General features: G+C 36.9%; 1 protein-coding gene across 3 annotated transcripts; it reads right to left on the bottom strand.

The window, feature by feature from the left end:
* Positions 1-1684: 1684 nt before the first annotated feature.
* On the bottom strand, positions 1685-10785 carry LOC127435151 (6-phosphofructo-2-kinase/fructose-2,6-bisphosphatase 3-like). Of its 3 annotated transcripts, XM_051688372.1 has the most exons (17): positions 10524-10785; positions 9358-9486; positions 8415-8511; positions 8265-8331; positions 8099-8173; positions 7960-8016; positions 7499-7623; positions 7197-7404; positions 6578-6724; positions 6397-6501; positions 6181-6310; positions 5908-5970; positions 5559-5623; positions 5289-5468; positions 5104-5126; positions 4398-4448; positions 1685-3294 (listed from the first exon to the last, which is right to left on the bottom strand). In XM_051688372.1, the coding sequence occupies exons 1-17, from the start codon at positions 10603-10605 to the stop codon at positions 3288-3290; spliced, it is 1611 nt and encodes a 536-aa protein (XP_051544332.1). In that variant the 5' UTR covers positions 10606-10785; the 3' UTR covers positions 1685-3287. The 3 variants fall into 3 exon arrangements, with proteins under 3 accessions (XP_051544332.1, XP_051544334.1, XP_051544333.1); XM_051688374.1 differs by lacking the exon at positions 4398-4448; XM_051688373.1 differs by lacking the exons at positions 4398-4448; positions 5104-5126.
* Between the last annotated feature and the right edge of the window lie 4177 nt (positions 10786-14962).

The raw sequence follows: 14962 nt of genomic DNA, 5'->3' as shown, positions 1-14962 counted from the left end.
AGTGTTAAAATGTAAACAAATAATCACACCACTGTAATAAGGAATTTTTCTACTAACAGAGAAATTCGAGCTTGAAGTCGCACCTCAATGTTTTTTGTGAGTCTCAGTCAGCATGGGGCAGTGAGCGCCACACCAGATGTACAGTGAAACTACATTTAACTTGACACACTGTCCAGAATGCAACGTTTCTGGCTAGAGATTATGAAAACCAGTGAAATGTGATGCAATCGCAGTGAGACATACCAAAAGTGTCCGTTTGATGCATGTGTTTAGACGGAATGCAAGAACTGCAAGAATTTTTTTAAGTCTACCTCTGATAGATTGATGAACTCAATCGAAAAATGGATCACTGTGGACTATAGGTGGACAGAGATAGGCCTTAGGTTCAATGATATAGTAATAAACCAAACTTCTTTATTATTTATGACTTCTATAGCGAGTTCTTTTTTTTTTTTTAATCAGTGCTTTACTCGTCTGCCACAATAATGTAATGTCTTTTAATGATCTGATATTATTAATAATATTTTAAATTAATATTATAATATGTATTATTTAATATTTATAATTACTTTGATTATTTTATACAGTATTGAGTTATCTTTATTATCATCTATCAATATTTTATTCAAATATTGATAGATGCAATTAATTGGTAAAAAATGTATGTCTGATTTATATATATATATATATATATATATATATATATAAAAGCTAAATTTAATCATTGTTTTTATTTTATTTTATAGAACCCACTTAAATATAATGGTGATGAATGGGGACATAAAAATTGGCTGATATTCCAATTACAAACAAAAAAATTTAAATAAAAAGTATGCTTATAACATTATTTTGCATTATATGCCAGACATAGACAAATCCATCAAATAATGTGACTAAGTTCAGTATCATGTTAATTATATCAGTTGTAAGTCATGGGGGCACACAGCACACAAATGGCACCATTATCAGAGAATGACCCAGATATATATCTCTATCTCTTTTACATCTCCACATACCTCTCTTTTATATTTATATATCTCTAGCTATTTTCAAATGTAACCCTTTTTCAACAGAAAACTGTATGTTAGACGAAACAGGGACTAGAGTACATCCTGGCCATGCATGATCATCGCTGTATAAAGAATTAAACTCTCATACCTACTAGTCACGCAACCAATAATTGGTTAACTTCTTGCAAATGTGTTTGTTTTTTTAGGAATTTTATTTAATTGTGTCTTTGTTTGCATTGGCAATTAAAATGTTTCTACAAATCAGATGATTTCAAGTCTAATCTAATATTGCCTCTTGTTGCATGGAAGAGCTGGTATGCAATGTGACCATGTGTTACATGTAAATTGCATCATTTTACATTCATTTGAATGGTAAATGAATGGCTTTCTGTTTATACAAAGAATTTACATTGACAGCAATAGATAATATTTAGTCCTACGTGTGATAGAAGGGCCATAAAACTATAGATATAGCTCATTAGAAGTAATACGGATGTGTTTGAGGGTGAAGTGGATAGGGACTGACTGTTTGACCTAATAAAAATGGCAAACTGACCAAATGTTAAAGGATGCTCAGTAGGATAGGAAACTGCTGGCCTAGTTCTGACCATACATGGACAATGGAAATACAAGGAAATGCAGTTCTGGGGAAGCAAATACACACCCACAACTACTCATTTAGACTGTTTATTGATCCAATAAATGCAATATAAATGGCTTACTTTCTTCAGAAAGAGACAATTAGGCTTGTTGATATGCTCTACAATCTCAGTGAACAAAGTGCTTGAAACACAAAGGGATACACAATCTAGTACAAATAAATAAATATTTTAACAAAAAAGGTATTACAAAATATGGTTCAAGTATCAGATGCAAACCAATGAATTACCGTTAAGAGCCAATGTACAACACTGCATGTAGTCATGTGATGAATAAAATGTTTTACAAAGCATAATAACATTGATGTCTACTTAATCCCATACATTTCATGTCACACAGCGCGAGTGTTAATAGTTAAAGCTGGTAAATTAAATAAAAGAAACCCTTTGTTTTACCGCGTTAAAGTTTTACTTCTTTTCTACACGTTACCGGAAATCTCTTAAGAATTCAAACTGTAAACATTTGGTTTACAAGAGTAAACGTATCTCTACAGTAAACGCATCTCTGCATACAATATCAAATCCTATAATCTCTTGATCAGGCAGCAAGACAACACACAACAAGACATGCTAACAAAAAAGTCCAAATTTTTATTATAAAACTACAATTAAATTGAAATGTTAAATGTTTATATTAAAACGTAAAAAAGCAGCACTGGCCTGATTGCTCAAGCACTAGGCACTCTAGGGATTTAATAAATGAATAATGTAAAAAATTCATCTCATCTCCAACACACCATAAACAACATCAAATAACAACAAATATAAACACTGTTTCACTTCGTCCCATCCAAACACACATAAAACACCCTGTGTTTACAACCTTGCACACTGACCTAGTCATTAGGTCTTCGAAACACACAATTTCATAAATAACACATTCACAATCCATATTTTACAATCCATATTTTACAATCCATAGCCATAACACAAATGATTCTGCAATTGAAATGAAGAACATGAGAACTTTTAAACAGCCTTCAAAACTGCCAGCAGTGTTCAAAATTGGTACGAATCATTATTGCCTGCAGAAATTAAGACATATATATGCAAATTGTCTAAATGTGCAATTATAATGTGCTAATTGTTTGCAGCATGTATTTTAAAGACAGTGCAAAATATACAAGAATCAACCCACAAATAACAGCAGGTGTTCAGGTCAATCCTTTAAAGTTCAGGGGCATGTCCTTACCAAGTCAGTGTTAAAAACTGGCTTAGACCAGAATAAAAGGATCTAGATTGAATCCTCTTACGTAAAAATGGAAATAGTGTCCAAAAATGTAGGGGTGAGTGAAAATATGATTTAGCTGAATGTTTAATCCCTGCTGCAAGGCTCAGATTTCCCTTCATACACTTATACAAATACGAACAGCATAACTCCATACTCGTACAAACTGCACTGCACATACATTCATTACAAATGCATGAAGGATGAACAGAAAAGCCCAGGTGGCACTTAGTGTCCCTTTTATGTTTTGTTTTTTGTTAGATGGACTCCTCTGCATGAGGAAAGCGGAAGCAGCTTGCAGGAAATGCTTCCATGGTGAATAAAGCAATACAGCCGAATAATCTCACAGGCAGAGCTGGGGGACTTCATGGCACTCCATGGAGCATTTCTTCAGGTTCTGTTGGAAAAGAACGTAGACCGGTTGGTTAATGATCAAAATAGTTCTAGTCGGTAAGGTACCTCTAGCTAGCAGGAAAGCAGACGATTCTAATTTTCTTTTTTCAGGAAATTGTTAGAATAGTTTACAAATACTTTAACATCTACATGCTTGTGGATTGGCAGGCCCACATGAAAATTGTGCCGGCAGAATTCCAAAGTTTTCTAAAGAACTTCCCCAACCCTTGTATGTTAGTTTATTAAAAATGATGTGTTATTGACTACACTCCTGGAGTCGTGAGTTCGAATCCAGGGCGTGCTGAGTGACTCCAGCCAGGTCTCCTAAGCAACCAAATTGGCCTAGCTGCTAAGGAGGGTAGAGTCACATGGGGTAACCTCTCTTCGTGGTAGTGGTTAGGGGATCTCGTTTTCAATGGGGCGCGTGGTGAGTTGTGCGTAGATCGCAGAGAGTAGCATGAGCCTCCACGTGCTGTGAGTCTCCGTGGTGTCATGCACAGCGAGCCACGTGATAAAATGCATGGACTGACGGTCTCAGAAGCGGAGGCAAAATGCGGACATTTTCTGTTTCCACCAGGGCCAGGTCATTGGTTTGGTTGAGAGCTGGATTAGTTGCTGAACAACTAGGGCTGGATATCGATACAGATTTCTTGATTTCTATACGATTTGATTAAATTCTGATTAATTTTGGTATATTTTAGTTATAATGTCCATTTTGTTTTCATCTAAAAGAAATTTCTTACACAGTTAATGCCGTAAATTATACAGGGAACCTTAAAAAATTAACTATGCAGACCAATTGCTTTTTTATTTAACATATACAATAATCAACACAATCAAAACTGAAGTAAACCTGAAAATAAAAGCAAAGGTCAATCTTGAGATTTAAAGAATTTATATCAGGATCTTCCCAATGAAGATCGCGATCAATATCGGAAAATCGAAAATGTATTACACAGCCAAACGAACAACACGTTTTATACCATATTCATCTTCATTCTTACATTCCATTATTAATACTTCACCATTCTTGTTAGCTATTGTACAATATTAATTAGCTAATCTAATTCACAATATTTATTAGATTAAAGGATCTATGAGTGTTACCTCTGAAAGAGCAGCACTGACACCACTTGCAGGTAATGCAAAAAAGTGCGTCTTTAAACATGCAAAAGATGAGCGAGAGACAGAGAAAGACCATTTGAAGAACAAACCACAAAGGGGGGAATTAATCTAGGTAAGTTAAAGATACACAAATAATTTGTAGTATAGCTACACTATAACTACCTGTAATATTTGTGTATACATATCTCCAGCAGTATCACCTTTAAAAGGGCCATTCTCTTTTCCTGAATGTCTGCTTAAAATATACGGTTTCTGGCACCAAAATACAAAGTTTTACATTATTGTTTTCACTCTAAGAATTATAATGCCAATTTTTGCTACTGCACCTTTAAGACTCACATGCAGTATGTAAATAACCTTGGCTATGATTGGTTAACCTCTGCATAGAAGTGTACTTCACAACATCATTCATCAGCAAGTTGTGGAATACTGAAAAGGCATGGATATGTAAATGTGGGTGTTCATTTGCTAATAAGCCAATGGTTGTGATGTCATAACCATAAAGATTTATGATTGGCCCATTTTACAGCTTAGTTTCAATAAAAGGTCTGAGTGGACCATTTTTATTTCAAAGGAAGCAAGAAAAATCCTGCTTTCTATGATATAGCCCCTTTAAAGGTGTTGAAATAATAAAAGTCGGGCAAGATGGGTAAGTACGTGAAGTAAAAATGTTTGAGGAAATACTTACAGACAAGCTTCACTAAGCCAGTGCTGTAGCACATTAAGATGAACAAGAAAGGAGAAATGGAAAGGAACAGAGAAAAAGGACATTTTGACTGGGCGGAGCGTATAATGGTAAGTATTTGACTATATGGTTGTGAGAGTGGAGAAATGACACAGGAATCAGATACATATTCATTAACTTTGACTAACCTGTGTGGAGAGGGTGAGAGTGGTGTGTGAATTTGAGCATAGGGTGAGCGGAGTGGGCGTCAGCTCTCTGATGATTGGTTCATCTAGACCCTCAATACGAGGCTTCTTATTGGGTTCAGGGCTAGTGAGAGGTGTAACACTGTTTCTTCTGATCAGAGTGCTTGGGCCTCTCTTTATCTCCTATAAACATAGAGATAAGACAGAACAAGTGATCAGACCCTGAAATACAGATTTTGTGTAAAGTACGCAAGTGTGTCAGTTTGTATTTACCTCTAGTCTGTCTCTGTGTGTGTTCACTGCCTCAACATTCAGAGAGATCGATTCCACCTTGCACCCTTTCAAACAGCAAAATATAACAAATCTCACAATTGCATCACATTAAACTTGTTGATATCTTTCAGATTGTGTTTGTCAACCTAAACAAAACCATAACCTAACCCTAACCCCAACCCTAGAAATCCTACAACTACCCCTACCACTTAGTATAACCCTATCCCTAACCCTATCCATAAACTTAACCCTACCCCTGAACCTAACCCTAAAATTACTTAGCAGCAAGGCTTTCCTGAAGCGAGAGCTCCCTTCTATACATGGCTGAAATAATATATAATACTCTTACCATAAGCCACAGGGGTCAGCTTCAGTACTGTATGCAGTGGACATTTCAGGTACGGCATCTCATCTGAAAAAATAAGTTGTAAGAAAGGTTACAATGCTACTCAGGATGGAAAAGTGCATGCAAATGCTCAATTAATTGGGAATGTAAAGGATTAGTTTACACAAAAATTCTGTCATTGTTTACTCACCCACATGGAAAGACAATAAATAGTAAGTAAATAATGACAGAAGTTTTATTTTTTTGGTTAAAAAAATAATTCTTTTAGAATCTCACCAGCACTCTTGTCCAGGAAGTAGGCGAGAAGACAGCGCATCACAGCCTGGTGACAGATGACCAGAACGTTCTCCTGTCTCTCCATTTCCATGATGACAGGTTCCACACGCTGAACCAAGTCCTGATATGACTAGAGAAAGACAGATGCAATTTATGAAGGACACTTCGATGGTCTGCTTTGTCATAGTAAAACAAAGTAGTTTTAACTGTTCATACCTCTCCAGAAGGATAGCGGTAGTAGTACTTGTCTTGATCTCTTAGAGCAAACTCTTCTGGAAACCTCTCCCTGACTTCTTCATAGGTCATCTCCTCACACACACCCTGTAGAGAGCACACACAAGTGTTAGGGAGACAGTTGCAGGGAAACCAAACCAGAGATGCATACTGGGGAACTTACAGCATCAATCTCGTTCAGGGCCTTCCAGTGCTCATACGGCACATTGAGGGCCTCGGCAGTTTGGATACTGCGACGCAGCTGACTGGTCCAAACTTTCAAGTCCTTCAGGTTTTGCTCCTCCACGAAGTTCGCAAGAGCTCCTGCAAACTGCAGAGCAGGACAATTTGTTATTCTTCAGAGTTTAGACAAGAGTAATTTAGGACCCTTGGCTAGCACACACTGTTTCGAGTTTTACTAATACAGTCCTTGGCATCAAATTGAGCTTCTTGGAAAATCTGGCCTATTTATCAAGGCTCACAAAGGAATATGTCATTTAAATGAGGCAAGTGGCAGTAAAGGTGAAGTGTGTAGTTTTTGCGCCATTAGCGTCACCAAACTAAATTACAAAAATACTGATAGTTTCACCCCAAACTCACATTATTGGTTGGGCCAATGTTGCAATGTCGGGCTGGTTGAGATATCCACTTTTGGAGGAAATCAACCATGAAAGGCTTACTTACAGTTGACTCTGCATATTAAGCAAGGATGCGAAAAAGTGTTTTTAGTATAATCTGAAAAAATAACACACTTCACCTTTATAAAGCAATTTCCCAACCTCACAAGTTTAAGATCTCAGTACCTTTCGTCCACGTGTAGAAAGACCAGAATCTCCACCCAGACGGCCCTGTAAGTTATGCTGGCTCTCGCCATGGCGACACAAGTAGATAGACCTCGGCTGCACATGGATGTTCATCAGGTAGTAGACAATCCGACTTTGGATATGGTCCTGAATCTGGTTCACCAGGAATCTGCGACCGACGTCAATCACTTTGACAAAGGACAAATTTCTGTGAGGACAAACAAGGAAAATTGGTTAATGCTGTAATATTAAATATATCTAGGTGATGAAGAATGTGGATTTGAGTATGTCGGTTTTTGTACCTGTCATATTGGTCAGGGTCAAGGGGCTGATACTGTACTTTGTAGCATTCGATTCTTTTCTTGAAGTCCTCCATAGCATCTGTCTTGTTGCAGTCTTGGTAGTCAGGGCATGACACTTTCACTTCCTGTTCAGGCATGAAAATAATATTCAGAAGTCTTGTAGCCATTATCATCATGTAGATCAAACAATTTCTTGATTTTTAGTAGTTATGTCCTAAAATATATATGAGGAAAATGACTTTCCAAGGACATATTTGATGAAATATTGATTTGATCTGAAATTATGTCAGAAGCAAAAGACTACGCAGTGATAAGAGAGACATGTAGGAAAGCGGTTGCCTGGAACAACCGTCAATTACACAGTTTAATAGTCATTATGCAAAAATAAATGACCACAGAATGGCTGTATTGACCAATCAGAATCAAATATTCGGAATAAATAAAGTTATCGTTAAACTTACCAAGATATTACAGGCGATTACATTTGGGTCATCACAAACAGACTCAATAAAGAAGACCTGCGAAAGATGCAAGTTTGTAATAGTGGTTCTCTTCACTGTGAACTTCATCAAATGTGATCATCAAGATAATATGACTAACCTTAAAGTCATTTTCAGCACCAAACTCCAGGATCATGTCCCGACGCTCTCTGGTTGTGTTTGTGGCATCAAAAACCTACGGGAAGATAAGTCGGTGATGATCTGCACTTCTCTGCAATGATTTAAGTCTTCCGCAAAATGTCTAGATGTTTAAAGCAGATACTTACAGCCACTTGACCTTCTTCTTCAGTGAGGTAAATCTTGACATCTCTCAGAGCAGCCAAGGCACACTGACTGAGGACAAACAAAATAATTAATTACTCCCATATATGATCATTTTATATTATGACACTGTGTAGTTTAAACACACAACTCACTGTCTGATTTTGACGGCATCTTCATTGTCCGATTTGAAGAAATCAAAGGAGCTGTAGCGTTTCACCGCTTCTCTGCGATACTCTCCAACGTTAAAGACTAGAAATACACACATGCAACATGTTTAAATTATCCTTCTTGCAAAAGGGTTCAATTGTGTTTAGGCAGGGAATGGATAAATGGATATTTTTTTTTCTTATTTAAATACAATAACTTATTTTCAATTATTTGTTTATGAAAACATTTATTTAAATGATTTATTTATTTATTTAATGTATTGGGGGCCTGGGTAGCTCAGCGAGTATTGATGCTGACTACCACACCCCTGGAATCCAGGGCATGCTGAGTGACTCCAGCCAGGTCTCCTGGGCAACCAAATTGACCCGGTTGCTAGGGAGGGTACAGTCACATGGGGTAACCTCCTCGTGGTCACTATAATGTGTGGTTCTCGCTCTCGGTGGGGCGCATGGTGAGATGTGGGTGGATGCCGCGGAGAATAGCGTGGGCCTCCACACGCGCTACGTCTCCGCGGTAACGCGCTCAACAAGCCACATGATAGATGCGCAGATTGAGGTCTCAGATGCAGAGGCAACTGAGATTCATCCTCCACCACCTGGATTGAGGCGAGTCACTACGCCACCATGAGGACTTAGAGTGCACTGGGAATTGGGCATTCCAAATTAGTGAGAAAAAAAAGAAAGAAAAAAAAACATATATAATATATATATATATATATATATATATATATATATATATATATGTATTTTATTTTTTATTTGATTTTGTCTATTATTGAGGTTAATTAAACAATATTGTTTTTTGTCCATTATTATTGTCATTTCAACCACCAATAAATACATTGTTAAAAATATACTAATTAAATATTTGTACATAACGATTGTAATGATTTTATTTTTTATATCTGAACTTTGTTTAATTTTGTACCTTTTGTGGGAATACCAATCCAGTTGAGGTAGCGTGTCAGTTTCCTTGATATATAGGTTTTCCCCCGAGCAGGAAGCCCAACCATCACTATGACCGTTGGGGGATTTGCCAGGTGGGGGCCTCCACTTGCTGAAATGTAAAAAAAAAACAATAAATAAATTTTAAAAAAAAGATGTACATCAAACATACATTCTTAGATAAAAATGTGTATAAACAGAATCACGGGATGCCATTAGCCTATTTTATGTGCTATAAATCAGGCGCATGGCCCAGAAAGGATTTCTATGTTTACATAAGTGTAACTGCTATCCTTCCAAACACGAGACACCTAACATGTAGAATTAGGTCACTGCCTGTATACGTATGTAGCCTAAAAGTGTGCATCGTGATGTTTCATTGAAATCTTATTGGCTTTTTTTCCCTTTCAGTTTCACTCGCTCCTGCGGTTGCCCACGTGATACTTCAGCACGTGCCTGGGAAGTCTGTCCGCGAATCTCCCCTCCCACCCAGCCAGCCGTGATCCGGTCATGTGCACGCAGATGCACTTTCAAAACTAAACATATAATGCAATAAAATGCAATTTCCACACCGCTGCCAGCAAGACGTTAACCGGGTCAGACGCAGATAAGTCTAGCTTTCTCACCAAGACAGTTAAACCTAATACAAAGTATATGTTTGTGTGCATGTTTAACATTTCATACGAGTTGCCACAATATATTGTAATTGTCCATTATGCTTAAGGGTCATTCAATGCGAAAGTCTTTACAAAGGCGATGCCCGTCGGTTACCATGACAACTGAATCACTTGAGAGTTTTCTGCCGGCGTTTCGAGAGCGTGCCAAAAGATTGGGTTGCTATGGTTACCAATGACCATCATATTACAAGATGACTGTTACCATATATTTCACTTAATTGTATATGTGGACTGCACTTTGTTTTATTTAATTTTTATTGTTACAAAATAATCCGTATTATGATAGTAGGCTATTAATAATAATAATAATAATAATAATAATAATATAAAATACTAGGCTACTTAAGATAATAGAATAAAATAAAATAATCGAAAATGAAAGAGTGAAGAAAAGTAGCCTATAAGCATAAACAATCTCATGTAGCCTATATATATGACAATATAAACCTGTATATTCTCTATAGTCACTTACATGCGCGGGGCATTGAAGGTTTATCATCCTTAGAGGGAATCCAGATCTTTTGGATCTTGTTTTGTTTTAGTTCCCTTGGCATTCCTTGAAGATGTGAAAATATCAGTGTGAAAACTGCTGGTTTCGGGAATTCCCAGACTTATGCAGAAATTTAAAAAAATCAATAAACGTAAGACTTCAGATGTTCTTCTCGGTAAATTCACGTATTAGAAATGTGTTCTTGCTGTTTAAAGATGTTCGCTGATTTTCAAGAATCCGCTTCTGTAATCTTTAACATCACGTCTCTGATCAGGCAGCGCTTTATATACGGAGCCGGCAACGTGACAGTGACGCAACAGCAAATGGGCGTGTCTAACACTTCAGACTGAGCGCATCGCCACCCTGTGGTCGAATACAAAACACTGGTCCATTTAAAATTTTGACATAAAAAGCTAATATATTCATCATTTGGATTGATATATTTTTATTCATAAACCAATTCATCCTTATTCTGCTATTATACGATATTTGTGCATGCTCGGAATACACAAATAGCCGTTCTGAGATTATAAATGAGAATGATGGACAATAGAAGAGCATTAAAGATGCAGGTCACGCCTGGAGTGGGCATCCCCACAAATGCCTACGTGCGGGGAGTCACTCCATCACACTCGGATAGAAAATTCACACATCCATCATCAGTGCTCAATAAATCAGAAATAACAGTAAGAATCCTATCAAACTATAAATCGTTTCCTTTTTTTGTTGATTTTTAGGCATATCTCTTGTAATAAAAGTAGTAATAAAACTTAATGCCACGGTTTGGTCAATTATTACATGCAAATAATATGAGATGTTTGGTTTTAAGGTTTTAAAGTTAGATGCATGATTAAGAGAACAAATGTGTTCTATTAATTTCGAGTGTATATTGATTTAGGTTAATGGATATCCCACCGGTCACGTTGTTAGGCTTTTGTTTGACAAATATGAAAGAACAAAAGAACTACCGATATATATATATATATATATACAGCCTGTCCTCCACAGAAATCTGATATGTGGCCATGCATGAATATATATATTTAAAATTATATTTCATATTTGAGCATATGTGCAGATATTCAATTCCACTGTATTTGGCAACATATGTTGCAACATACGAAAATGGCAACGTGTGTAGCATTTTGAAATATAGGCTATATATAAATGTGTGTGTGTGTGTGTGTGTGTGTGTGTGTGTGTGTGTGTGTGTGTGTGTGTGTGTATCAGCGAAAATCACTGATGAACATATATTCCATTTATGTGTTTTAAATATTAGATGTCTGTAAAAAAAAAAAAATAATAATAAAAAAAAAAAAAAATTGGAGCATTGCACTTTTGCTGACTAACGTTACAAGACAATATTTCACGGTTTGCTCCGATGATTATACTGAACGTTCATATCTTAATTAATTTTATTTATTAATTTTATTTTTTGCTACAAATAGGTTGCATACAGCGATAAAGATGTAACATAAACGCATTTATTAAGAAATAAGATACGATGCATTTGATCCTCTATTTAAGAAGTTTAAATAAGAAGTTGAATGGTTTTCATGTGAATGCTCATTGCTGTTGGTGACTCTTACATCTGCACGTACGGGATGAAAACTGAGGGCGTGACATCACTGTGTCAACCTCACCTCATACTTTCTCTTGACCAAATGTTTCACTGTTCAGACTATTCCAGCAGAAGAAAAACAACAACCAGTTCGTCCGGGTCCGTGTACTTTTGCGTCCATTCTTTTTTCTGTTTTTAACCCAAAAATGAAAAACTAATGTTTTTTTTTATTTTTTTTTTTATTTATTGGTTTTAACACTGATTAATAAAATAAGTAGATACAAACTCATTTCCTGTTGACCATTTCATTTTATATTTAAAAAGGAATAAAGAGATTAGGGGGAAATGCTCAGTTTTTGTTTTCCTTCAGTGTTTTTATGTTCAAAATTAATTTTCGGCTTGAATATTTGATATGCACATGTGAGCGGCACTGAAACGCCCCTTTCATCTGATTGGTCAACTTGCCCCGTCTTCTGTAACCTACTGCCTTCAGCTAGAATTAGAGTTGGGATCGCTCTGCAAATTTGTCTCAATTTTTATTATATAGGCCTATTGTCCCGAACCACCACTAACTGTTTACTATGCATGCCATATGTATTAAAATCTTGCTGCTGGGCACATCATAGTGTTGTTGCAAGGTGCCTCTAATGGACGATGCGTGAGAGATCACAAGCCACATCACTTGGCATGCTGACTGGGAGTTGGTCTATTATATATGATTTTTTTTTTTTTTTTTTAATAACATTGTATGATTTTGTAGTGACTGTAGTGCCGCGTCCCATTGATAAATGTAAGAAAAAGGTTGCGTCACATTGTATAAAAGCCCCACAAATTTATTTGTGACATTTAATAATATATTTACTAAATGTTCATCCAGGCTGAGGCAATTATGTCGGCAGAACACTCTATCAGCAGTCTACGGCTTGCAGAAATTAACATTGCACTTATGGAGATAGGGTGACTAGACGTCCCAATAACAGGGAGAGTCCTGATTTTACACGCCGTGTCCCACGTCCCGACGGACATACAGTCGGGACGCCTTGTGTCCGAATAGTCTTAGCTTTAGAATTTGATGTCCACTCCAATCCATGTTCATGATGCCTAAACATTAATGTATCATTCTCTTTTATCCAAAGCAACATTACATTTATCAATGGGACACGAATACACAGGTACTACAAAATCATACAATGTTAATAAAAATAAAAATAATATATAATAGACCACACCATGATGTGCCAAGCAGCAAGATTCTAATACATATGGCATGCATAGTTTACAGTTAGCGGTGGTTCGGGACAATATTTGATGAAAATTGAGACAAATTTGCAGAGCAATCCCAACTCTAATTCTGTTTGATAGGATTAAGGCAGTATAGAACACGGGACGGGTTCACCAATCAGATAAAAGGGGCGTTTCAGTGCATATCAAATATTCAAGCAGTAAATAAATTTTTTAAACAATGAAAGAAAATGTAAATTGAGCCATTTCCCCTTTTCTCTTTATTCCCTTTAAAATAGAAAATGAAATAATCAACAGAAAACGAGTTTGTATCTGCTTATTCTATTCATCAGTGTTAAAACCAATAAAGAAGAAACCACATTTTTCATTTTTGTGTTTAAAACGTTTTCTCATGTAAGTTAGTTTATTCACGCACTTATTTGAATGCATTAAAAGGTTTAATTTATATCTTCTAATGGCCATATACACTCACTGAGCAGTTTATTAGGAACACCTGTACACCTACTTATTCAGCCAATCGTGTGGCAGCATTGCACTGCATAAAATCATGCAGATATGGGTCAAGAGCGTCAGTTAATGTTCACATCAACCATCAGAATGGGGAATTGATCTCAGTGATTTGGACTGTGGCATGATTGTTGTAGCCAGATGGGCTGGTTTGAGGATTCTTGTAACTGCTGATCTTCTGGGAGTTTCACACACAACAGTCTCTAGAATTTACTCCGAATGCTGCCCAAAACAAAAAAACATCCAGTGAACGGCAGTTCTGCAGACTGAAATGCCTTGTTGATGAGAGAGGACAATGGAGAATGGCTAGACTGGTTGGAGCTGACAGAAAGGCTACAGTAACTCAGATAACCACTCTGTACAATTGTTGTGAGCAGAATAGCATCTCAGAATGCACAACATGTTGAAACTCGATGCGGATGGGCTACAATAGCCACATCGGGAACCTTATTAGGACCACAGTGTTACTAATAAAGTGCTCAGTGAGTGTAAACTATCAGGAAAACTCTTACTGAAAAGCGCAACATGAAACACAATGAGTCATGTGTGAGTAGTTTCTGTTTCCCAAGCATTATGCCATTTTCTTGTGCTTCCAGGTATCTATTTTCCCCTCTTTGAAGCTTTTGTGATTGCAGGGTGAACCTGTTTTCCATCAGGGTGCTGTGCTGACCCAGTTTCAGCCAGCTGTCGGGTTCAGTTCTCAAAGATTTTTTTAGTTGGGTGTTATTTGGGGCGCACAGATTCAACTGAACTGAATATCAGACTGGCATTCTCAGTGTATACACACAGTAAAAGTAATTATTTTTCAAACATAGGGTTAGGGATTTGAACAAACAATATTAAATCTTAAATGCACATAAAAAACACTTTACAGGGTGACTTACATTGAAGGAGGGACCTGGGCCAAATTTTGGGACTAGAATCAAAGATACTTTGACTTGGGCTAAGTGAGCAACCACACAGAATACAGCAACCACCTAGAAATACCCTAGCAACCTCACAGAACACCGTAGCAACTGCATAGTAACTCACTAAAATGAACTCGGAACACCTAAGCAACCACAAAGCAATGGCCTGGCAACCAACCAAAACACCCTTGCATTACCGTATT

The sequence above is a fragment of the Myxocyprinus asiaticus genome, chromosome 45, assembly GCF_019703515.2.
Source record: "Myxocyprinus asiaticus isolate MX2 ecotype Aquarium Trade chromosome 45, UBuf_Myxa_2, whole genome shotgun sequence".
Classification (NCBI taxonomy): Eukaryota; Metazoa; Chordata; class Actinopteri; order Cypriniformes; family Catostomidae; genus Myxocyprinus; species Myxocyprinus asiaticus.
This window is presented reverse-complemented; position numbering and strand designations above follow the sequence as displayed.